At 53.8% G+C, this 10,436-nt stretch overlaps 1 protein-coding gene across 3 annotated transcripts in view; it reads left to right on the forward strand.

The window, feature by feature from the left end:
* Positions 1-10,139, forward strand: part of TRIM62 (tripartite motif containing 62) — a 28,765-nt gene extending 18,626 nt beyond the window's left edge. For all 3 annotated transcript variants that reach the window (XM_047726616.1, XM_047726614.1, XM_047726617.1), the window contains exon 6: positions 7,906-10,139. In XM_047726616.1, coding sequence (XP_047582572.1) covers positions 7,906-8,456 — 551 coding nt within the window. In that variant the 3' untranslated portion in view covers positions 8,457-10,139. The remainder of the gene's footprint in view (positions 1-7,905) is intronic.
* The last annotated feature ends 297 nt before the right edge of the window (positions 10,140-10,436 follow it).

Below are 10,436 nucleotides of genomic sequence, written 5' to 3' on the forward strand. Positions count from 1 at the left end.
TCGAGGCTCCCTCTTACTCCCAGGTTGAGAATAGACTGAAGGGGGTTAAGAGTGGAGGCCGGGAGACTGGTTAGGAGATTTCCACAATACTCCAGGCCAGCGGTGGTGGCTTGGAGCAGGGTGATTGCAGTGGAGGTGGAGAGAAGTGATCAGATTTGGGATCTACTTTGAAGAGAGAGCCAATAGGATTTGCTAATGAATCCGATCTCGGGTGTGAGAGAAAAAAGACAAGGGAACTACAATGATGCAGGCCAAGTTTCCTGGAAGGACAGAGCTGTAAGCACGTGACGTTTGCCATATGGATGAGATGTCTAAGCGCCGGTGCTGAGAAGGCAAGTGGAATGACAAGTACTATATAGGACAAGGGTCAGCGCCGGCGATATTGGCGTGTGGACAGTACTTAATGAGCCTGGATGACATCACCTAGGAAGTGAAAGAAGAGAGACAGAGCTACTCTCAACTCCGAAGCTCCAGGGCACTCCCAGTTCGTAGGGACACGGGGGAGACCCAGCCAACGGGACCGGGAAGGAGCAGCCAGAGAAGGGGGTGGGGGGTAGAAACCCAGGTTTGTCCTGGAAGCCAAGTAGGGAGAGCGGCTGATGGCAGCAAAGGCCACTAGGCCAGGTGGGAGAACCCCAACTGACTGTTGTCCAGCAGCCTGGGGGTCTTTGTGGAGCCACAGGGGCATAAGCTGGATAGGAGGCCATCCAAGGGCGAGTGGGAGGAGAGAGCGAGTGGAGATTGAATGGAGACAATGCTTTCTATTTCTAAGTCAGGCATTTGATTTAAGGGACGGACAGAGAAGGTGGCAGAGGCTGTTGAAGGGGAATGAAGTAATGGCCTCTTTGTGGGTAACGGGAAAGACCCAGTGGAAGGAGGGCAGAGCTGAGGGGGAAGGGCCAAGAGAGTGGCCGGGAAGATGTCCAGGAGTGGGGTGGAGGGGGGGTTCTGCCGCTGCCTCTGCTGGGAGCCCAGACAGCTCATCTTCGGGAGCCCAGAGGAGGGGGAATGAATGGGCAGTGGAATGGAAGCTTGAGAGGTTTCTCTTCTGATGGCCTCCCCTTTCCCACTGAGGTAGGAAGCAAGGTTGCCACCTGCAATGAAGAGAGGTGGGAGGAGGTGATGGGAGGTTTGCAGAGAGAGGAGAAGGTTTTAACAGGTTTCTAGTAGAGGGAGTAGACCCTGGGACCCAAAATCATATAACCTACAAAGGCACCATGTCCTTTAAAGGTGAGACAAGGATATGAAGGGGAATTCTCTCAAAGAGGTAGGCAGTATTACTGTCCTCATCTTTTTCAGTTGAGGAAAGAGAACTGTTAAGACCTTGTCCATGAACACAACCCAGAAGTGTTACAGTCAGGATTCGCACTCAGACCCGCCAGAGCCCAGAGCCTGTGCCCTTACCTTCTAAGCCAGCCAGGCATCCTCTGGCCTCACACATACCCAGGAAGCCTGGGTGGGAGACGGAGGCTCAGAGAGGCTCACTGATTTCCCATAGTCACACAGCAGTCAGAGCTCTGGCCCCGTGCCTGGATTCATTCTTTTGACCTACAGACACTGAAAGTGCCTCCAGGCATTTTCAGGGGTCAGGAGATACAGATGGGCAAACAGACCCTCCCAGACCCCACAGCCCAGTGGGATAAGCTATGACAAGCAACTCATGCAGTTCTGTGGAAACCGCAAGGAGAAACAGAAGGTTCTGGTGGGGCCAGGAGAAGGACTGAGCTGATGATGTTTGAACTGAGCACTGAAGGCTGAGGCTTTGGCCGCACAGGGAAAGGTGGAGCCTGGTGGGGCCTCCAGACTGTCCCTGGTGGGGAACTGCACCGGCTAAGGCAGTGGGGAGGGCAGGAGCATGAATGATCCCAGGATGGTCGTGATGGGGCCTTCCAGGAAAGGATGGAGAAGGCCGAAGAGCTCACTGAGAGCGTGAATGCTGGACAGAGGTGGGGATCCCCCATAAGTGACTGAAGGCCACATCTGATATATCATTTCCAATTTCCCAGAAGCGAAGGGACAGTGCCTAGTACTCGTAAATCTGGATCTGTGCCCTCGTTGCCAAAAGGGGCAGTAGTTTGGGGAAGGGCCCTTTTCCCAGCAGACTGGGTAGAACTCTGGACTGTCTTCTAGGGGTACTCCTAGCCTCGTTGTATGCTCCTAGACTTGGAGGGACTTCCACCCGGGGACCCAGCAGGGGGAGGGCCACATGTGGGCGAAACAGAATAACTCAAGGAGGAAACAAGCACATCCCCAGCTGCTGACCCAGGGAAGCCTTTGGGCAGATGGTCTCAGGAGCTCTCTTTGTCTGGGCTGCCACCTGCTGCATCCTGCTCACAGCTCAGAGAGGCACTCCAGGCACCTCAGCCTGACAGTCAAGGCCCTACAAGACCTGGGCCCTGCCGTTCTCTCATCCTCCCCCCTCCCACCCCCGTAATACTCAGCAACACTGATCCGTCTCTGCCTAGAACCCTCTCTACAAACCTCAGTCTTTGATGACTAACTTCTCCCCTTCACATCCAGTTTATAAACACCTCCTCTGAGAATCCTTCCTGGATTTCTTCAGGTCGCCCTGGGCTTTCCTGGTCTCACTGTTTTGTCAATGTCTGTGTAGCTGTCTGTCTCACTAGATCATGAGCTCTGAGGGGTCAGGGCTGGATCTAACTCATCACTCTATATCCCTAGAAGCCCACACAGGAAATGTTTGTTGATAAGTAGATAAAGAAATGAATGAGCCCTAGGCTCAATTCTGCTACTAGAATAGTGCCATAAAGTAGGTACTCAGTAAATATTTTTGAATGGAACTTGCCACACATCCTTGAAAAAGTCACTTTCTCCTCTGAGTCTCAGTTTCCTCCTCTAAGAAATCAGGATGCTAGTCCCTTCTCAACCCCCTCCCAAGTGAGCACATGGATGGGGGAACTTGCTGGTTGCCCCAGGGCAGGGTTTCTCAACGTCAGCACTCTTGACCTTTGAGGCTGGATAATTCCTTGTTATAGAGGGCTGTCCTATGCATGGTGGGTTGGCTAGCAGCATTCCTCATCTCTGCTCAATGAAAGGCTCCCCTCCCCAGTTTTGACAACCCAAAATGTCTCCAGACTACCAGATGAACCCTGCGAGGCAAATAGCCCCAGTTGAGAACCACTGGCCCAGAGAAAACTGTGGAAGAGGGGCTGAGGGAGTGGTAGTGTGTGCCCTGAGCATCCAGCCAAGGACAGAGGTCCCTGGGGAATCCAGAGAACAGTCACCTGCTTAGCCAGTCCCCTTCCTTTGTCCGTAGGCCCTGTGAAATCACTCTGGCTCCTCTGGCAGCACCAAGGCCCTTTATGTCCAGACGGGAGGGACAAGCACCCCCAGGGACCTAGCCCCTGGATTCTAGCAGCTTCCTGCCTGTCCCTGCTTCCAGCTCAGGCTTCCTTCTGGGTCACCTGAGAACTCCATTTAGCACTGGTCACTCCCCTTGCTTTGGAACCTCCAGTCTCTACCACCACCCACCTCCTGTCCCACCCTTCAGCTGACCTTAGAAACCCTCCCCCAACCGCCAGGCCTGATTGTTCCAGCTCCCCAACACAAACTCCCCCCCACCAACCCCCCACCCCCGGCCAGACCAGAGGACACCAGACATTGCCTCCTGTGCTTCTGCCACCTCCCTCCCCTGGGCTGCTCATGCTCCTTCCCCCTGCTCACCTCAATCCAGTCATTTCGTCACCACCTAGCTGTGTGCCCCAGGGCAGATCACTGCCCTCTCTGAGCCAGTTTTCTCCTCTGTAAAACAGGGATGAGGCAGATGTGATTGATCTCCCAGGGTAGGTATAAGAATGAAATAAAATTATCTAGTTGTGATAATAATCCTGGAACTCAGTAAGTATGTGATACCTGTTTATTACGATGGTGATCGGGACTCATTGGATGGTTCCTCAGTCTTGCTGAGCAGGCTTTCTGGGGCCATGTAAAGGAAAGAACATGGTGTGAAAAGACCTTAGCTCAAGTTCCAACTGTACTTCCACCCTGAGGGATAGCTCATGCAGACCCATTAACTCTGAGAAGTGTCCTTGGAGCCTCAGTTTCCTCTTCTGACAAATGGTACCATGATTTGCTCTTCTGGGGCAGCCGCAGCATTCCAGCAAGCTAGTGGGTATGAGTGTGTTTCTCGAATGCTGGCACGATGCCCTGGAGGGTCTAAGTAGGTGGGAAGCCTGAGGCAGCAGATTTTGTAAAGGCCTGAGGAAAGAGTCATCCTGTCAGGCTTCTGAAGGGTCGAGCCACTGTCCTTGGGAACAGAGGGGCACCAGCCACCCACTGCCAAGCCATGGTGCTGGACTAGGAGGTTTCTCTGCTACCTGGGCCATGTCAGGGGTGGTTGACGATGGCCAGCAGACATTTCCTGGGGCCTCCACAGTCCATGTCCCTCCCTCAATGCTTTTGACGTTGAGGTCTCAGTCTTAAATGGACAGAAAAAACACCTGGAGACAACGGGCTGCTTCAACACCTGCTTTCTGTTTTTCTAAAACAGTGTCTCCGATCTCTGACCTGTAACATAGTGAGCCCCAGGGGACTGTGGTCTGGCAGCTCTCCCAAGGATAAAGGATGGGTGGAGGGATTGCCATTCCCCACCCAGGGACTGACATCTCAGACGGAAAAGGTGTTGCCATGGCCCCTTCTGGGTCTCTCTCTGGTCTGAAGGCTGTTACTCCTGCCAGACCTAGCCTCACGGAAGATGGGATGGAGTCCTGGGGAGACAGAACCTCTGTTTATGATGAAATGGGAGACCCTGGAGGTGAGCCCCAGCCTACCCGTTGGGGGTGTCAAAGCCTATTAAGAAGCAGGCCACGCCCTGTGCCTAATAAGAATTCTGGGCTCAACCCCAGCCCTGCCCCTGGGAGGTTGGGCCGAGCACCCAGTTACCGGGCCCCTCCCCCAGTTCCGCCTCTGCTGCCAGCACTGCCCAATGAACAGCAGACCCTGCCCCCAAGCCCACCCAATGAGTGGCGGGCCCGCCTCTTACCCTGTGCCCTAGGGCTTCAAAGCAGTGAGGGTCCACACCCAGGAGCTGGCGCTCAGTGCAGTCAGGATATCCTCTGGATTCCTGCCTCATCTCTATGGCCCAATCTCAGAGCCCTTGAGAGCCCACTTGGCTGCCTCTTCCAGCGCCCTCCACACTCATCGGTGGCCCTGGAAGTGGCCACGTGGCCCTCCATGAGGCTTAAGGATCTGGGGCTGAGCCCTCCAGCCCCTGTGCTGGTATGGGGCTCAAACCCCCGTCCACCTGCTCCAGCCCTGGTCCCTCGGCCCCGCGCGGTACTTTCTGCCTGTTGCAGACCTCCTCAGTCATCCTGAGCTCCACAAGTCCCCGCGTGGCACTCAGGATGGTGGCTGCCCACACCTTGGCTTTGTGCCTGCTCTGCCCCTCTGCTACAGACGCCTGAGTGTGACCCACATTCCACAGCCTGTAGGAGTGGCCCATCTGTGTCTAATTAGATTCTTCTTGCTTCCTTAGCCTCCCCCTCACACATACTTCCTACACCTCCCTCCTGCTCTCACCTCCTGACGCCACTGTGGGGATTCCCACATTCCACGTGGGCAAGAGCTTTGGGTTCCCATAGGCTGCACTGTGACCCCTCGGAAGACAGGGTAGAACATTCAGCCACTCATTCAGTGTCTTCCTTCTTGGAGCTCCCCCTCTTCAGTGTCCCTGGAGGGAGAGTTCTGTTTCCATTGACCCCCCTGTTCCCAGGGCTGATGGTTTCCGTTCAGCCCTCGGAGATCTAAGAACAGGAAAGGAGAATATAACATGCGAAATGAAATTGACTCCTACCAGAGCCCGTGGAGGGAGCCTGATAGAAGTCAAGGGTGAGCTTTGCGGGTGGCAGTGTGCACGGGAGCACAGTTCAGAAATGGGCTCTTGGTCCCTGTTGGGGACAGTTGCCACCACTGAAGTGCTTCATTTCTGTGCACGCATGAAGCCAACAGAGGTGACAGAAGTAGGGGGTAATGCTGCAGCCAAGTGGAATTCTGGTCCTGACCCCACCCCTACCACCCTCCCCCCAGATAAGGGAAGCCCCAGAGAGCAGCGTGAAGAAATCCTTTGCTCCCAGGACCTGGGGCAGGATTCCTTCTCTTCATTCTTCTTGGCCTCTGTCTTGCTCTGCCCTGGAAATGGTCATCCAAGCTCAGGCAGGCCACTTGCAGGTTCTCGCATCTTCTGGCTGAGCATCCGCTCCCTTCTGAAGGAGAGAGTAAACAGAGACTCTGAGCACCAGACCTGCTAAGCCAGTGTGACCAGCCCAGAGCAGGGTGACCCAGCCTGTGCTGCCTGCCTGAGAGCAACACAAACAGAGTCACTTTAATTGGGTGAGCCTTTCTGGAAACCTTCACTATGCCTGGCTCTGTGCTGGGCACCAGGCACACTAAGGAGAACCTAGTTGGGTGGTACACAGCCCTTGCCCTCTTGATGCAAAGGGGGTATAAGATGTGGGCACAGGAGACCGTACCCCTTATAGAATCAGGAGAGGACATGAAGTTAAGGAATCTCCGAAGAAAGAGTGAGCCCACCTGCTGGGCCACTAAGATGGCTTCCCAGAGGATGGGCCCTGGAGTGGAGCCACACGCAGGGATGATGACAACAAACAGGGAGGAGTCAGTGGAGGACAGTCTGAGTGGAGGCTTTGGGGCTGAGCGGGGTGGCGTGGCGTTGGGGCTGGGTTGCACATGGCCTTGATTAGTCTTTATTCTGCCACTAGGTGCTGGGTGACCTGAGATTAGTCCCCTCTCCTCTCTGGGTCTCATCTTCCCCATCTGTCAAATGGAACAGTTGGCTCAGAATTAATGGTTCACAGCTTTTTCAGACCTGTCACCTACATTTCCTAACAAATAATTTGTAATGTCTCAAAGATAATATAACCTTTTCACAATTTAAATATATGTATAATACATAAATTATAATATATATAAATTTTAATATATAATATATAAATATATATTAAATGTATCTATACTTGAAATTGTATATCCATAATCTGATGATGACATAAAGAAAAAATACAAGGAAATTCCTTGTAAGAAAATATTGCTCGTGTCCTCTCTAGGGGCTCACTATAGCCATACTGGAAAACATAATGAAGTAGTCAGGTGCTCCTACCATAGGTACAACACCATTTTGTCTCAAATGTGGTCTGAAACAGGTAGATTCTATGAGTCAGTGGCATTTTTCTTAGAGATGTATTGTCCCAAAAAGTGAACAATTCTCAATGAAGTTCTAAACAACATAAATGCAGTCTCCCCTCAGTTTCCATGGTAGTAGTGTTCTAAAATACTCAGTATATTAAAACTGTACAAAAATTACATCCTGTTCATACATAAAATGGAGTTAAGTTGTAATTTTAGGTCTTTGTAAAAAAGTTTTTCATCCACATGAATGTCTGGTTGGGCATTTGAAAACATATGGGTGGCAAGAGGGCCGTGGAAATGCCCTGTGCCTTTCATTCAGGGCGTTTGGACGCATGGATCGCACCTACTAAGAAACCCACACACTCCCACGCATGTCCTTGTCCCCACCAGGGTGATTGCCAACGCCTGGATAATCCTGACACTCTCTCAGCTCTGAAGTTCTGTAATTCTGGATTTCATTATAGTTTACCCAACAGACTTTTGCGGGGTGCCCCCTGTGTTCCTTGCCCCAGGCAGTCACAGCTTCTGATCCTCTGCAGCCAGGGTTAAATCTGGAAGGACCTTGGCCATCACCCTTCCATTTTACAGAGGAGGGAGCTGAGGACCAGAGAGGGCAGGCTAGCCTTCAGCAACACACAGCTTCCTGGGGACCAACCAGAAGCCAGCCCCCAAGTAGGGAAGTAGAGTGGGTCCACAGCCTTCTCTCCATTCACCTCCTCTCCCCTCCTCCGCCCCCTGCAGTGCCCGCTGCCCTGACCCTGGACCCAGGCACTGCCCACCAGCGCCTAATCCTGTCCGACGACTGCACCATCGTGGCCTACGGCAACCTGCACCCGCAGCCGCTGCAGGACTCGCCGAAGCGCTTCGACGTGGAGGTGTCGGTGCTGGGCTCCGAGGCCTTCAGCAGCGGCGTGCACTACTGGGAGGTGGTGGTGGCGGAGAAGACCCAGTGGGTGATTGGGCTGGCCCACGAGGCGGCCAGCCGCAAGGGCAGCATCCAGATCCAGCCCAGCCGCGGCTTCTACTGCATCGTCATGCACGACGGCAACCAGTACAGCGCCTGCACCGAGCCCTGGACCCGGCTCAACGTCCGCGACAAGCTGGACAAGGTGGGCGTGTTCCTGGACTACGATCAAGGCCTGCTCATCTTCTACAACGCCGACGACATGTCCTGGCTCTACACCTTCCGCGAGAAGTTCCCGGGCAAACTCTGCTCCTACTTCAGCCCCGGGCAGAGCCACGCCAATGGCAAGAACGTGCAGCCCTTGAGGATCAATACAGTGCGCATCTAGGGCCGCGGAGGGAGTGCCCAGACGCTACCCGCGCCGCGGCCACCCGCAAGAGCACCGCCCAGGGGACAGGAGAGGCCTGGATTCCGTCCCGCGTGGCCACGGTGAGGTCTCAGGCTGCTTGTTTACCCTTCAGCCTCCGTGCTCCATGATTCCTAAACTCTGTCGGCATTGATGTCCTGTAGTTCTGACCTTGATGGAGAGGCAGCTTTGGTCCAAGGATGTGACGTGGCTTCTCCTCGGGGCAGCCCCTGCCCAGTCCTCATCCCCATCCTCTGGGGGCAGGGGCCCACCTCCCTCTGTCTCCCTCCTGCCCACACGCCCTGATCTCAGGATGTGTCAGTGTTGCCAGCGGTTGGCAGCTGGAAAGATACACAGGACCCCTCTTATGGTCCCCACGTCAGAGTCTTGCCCCTCACTGAGCCATGGGCCATGTTACCCTTGACTCCAGCCCACAGTGGACACAGGCAGTAGCTGGTCCTAAGGTGTCCGAGAACCACCTCTTCTACCTCCAGACCAAGAGCTTTGTGGTTCCTGTTTTTCCCACTGCCCTGCAGGTAGAGATGATGCTGTGGCCTTTACAAGGTACCTGTCATTGGGACCACGTGTTACATGTGCCACCACCTTCCTGCCCACAGGTAGAAAAGCAGGATGACGGCACGGCCAGGGGCCAAGGCGGAGACCAGTAGCCTAAAGGCAGCTGCAGGACAAGCATCACTGGGTGATGGAGGTCCCCAGAAGCTTGGCCAAGGGTCCAAGCGGGCCTCTGGGACCAGGCTAGGGTGCAGGGAGCCGTGTCTCTGTCAGGACCTGAGCACTGGGACAAACTGTTGGCTGGGACCTCTCATCAGGCTTGGCATCTCTCTCCATTCAGATCCTGTGCGGATAACAAGAGCTGCTTTGGCTAGTTTAATGAGACAGGATTTATGATCACATCCCTGATGGCTTTCCAGAATCATTGGAAAGACTGGAGGAGCAGACTCTGCTGGTTTTCCAGGAGTAATTCCCAGCCGCCAAATTCATCATGCCTGTCCTGATCAAAAACGCTGCTCCCGTCTGTAGTAAGCCACTGACCGAATCAGGAGGACGCAGACCACAAAGCGGTGCTCCCTCCGCTGCTGACCATGCCAGCAAATGGACGTCCTGGGGCCCGCCTCTCTCCCACTCAATTTAATTCCCAAATCCCAATCTGGATGAGAGGCACTGCTGGGGAAACACAACACAAAGCCAGGACTTTGGCTGCACGGGTGTTTGGGAAATAGATTCTTCTTTCCTGGCCCAACCACATTAAAAGGACACAAAAGAAACAGAGAGGGGTTCACTTCCGGGTCTTGGCTTTAAAGCAGCAGAGCCTCCAGCTGTCCTGCTCCCTGGCTCTGGTCCTGCCCAGGGGTGGCCAGAATATCTCAAACCTCAGCTTTGCTTTCTCATCCTGAGCCTAGATTTGGAGCTTGTGGGGTCCCTGGCCCCACTCATCCCAAAGGAGCCAGACTGGCTGAACTTGGGGGGGGCTCCCCTCACAACTGTTGCCCATTGGCGTCCCTCTCGGGCAGGAGGAATCCTCAACCTCCCCCCACCCCTACATCTACCAGAATCTGGGTCACCCCCAGCAGTATTTTTATTTTGAATGTTGCCCATTTTGTGAGTTATGATGAATTTGTATTAAATTAAAGTTACAGAATGTCAGTGGTCAGTTCCATTCACTTTGAAAAAGGCCCAGGCGGTGTACATATATTAACATGGCTAATCCACAAAGCAACCCTATTGGGTATGTAATACTATGCCTATTTTACACAAGTAGAAAATGAGGTTCAGAGAGAAGATGTGACATGCCCACAGCCCCCTGTCCCACGCCGATAAGGGGCAAAGCTCGGATTAGAACTAAGTTCTAAAGCCAGCACTTACATCACAACTAACTAGTCAGGGAAGATAGGCAGTCTGCCTGGAGGAGGGGTTAGTGATAGTCTTGGGAGCAAAGGGGAG

This window comes from Lutra lutra, chromosome 4 (genome assembly GCF_902655055.1).
Source record: "Lutra lutra chromosome 4, mLutLut1.2, whole genome shotgun sequence".
NCBI classification, from domain to species: Eukaryota; Metazoa; Chordata; class Mammalia; order Carnivora; family Mustelidae; genus Lutra; species Lutra lutra.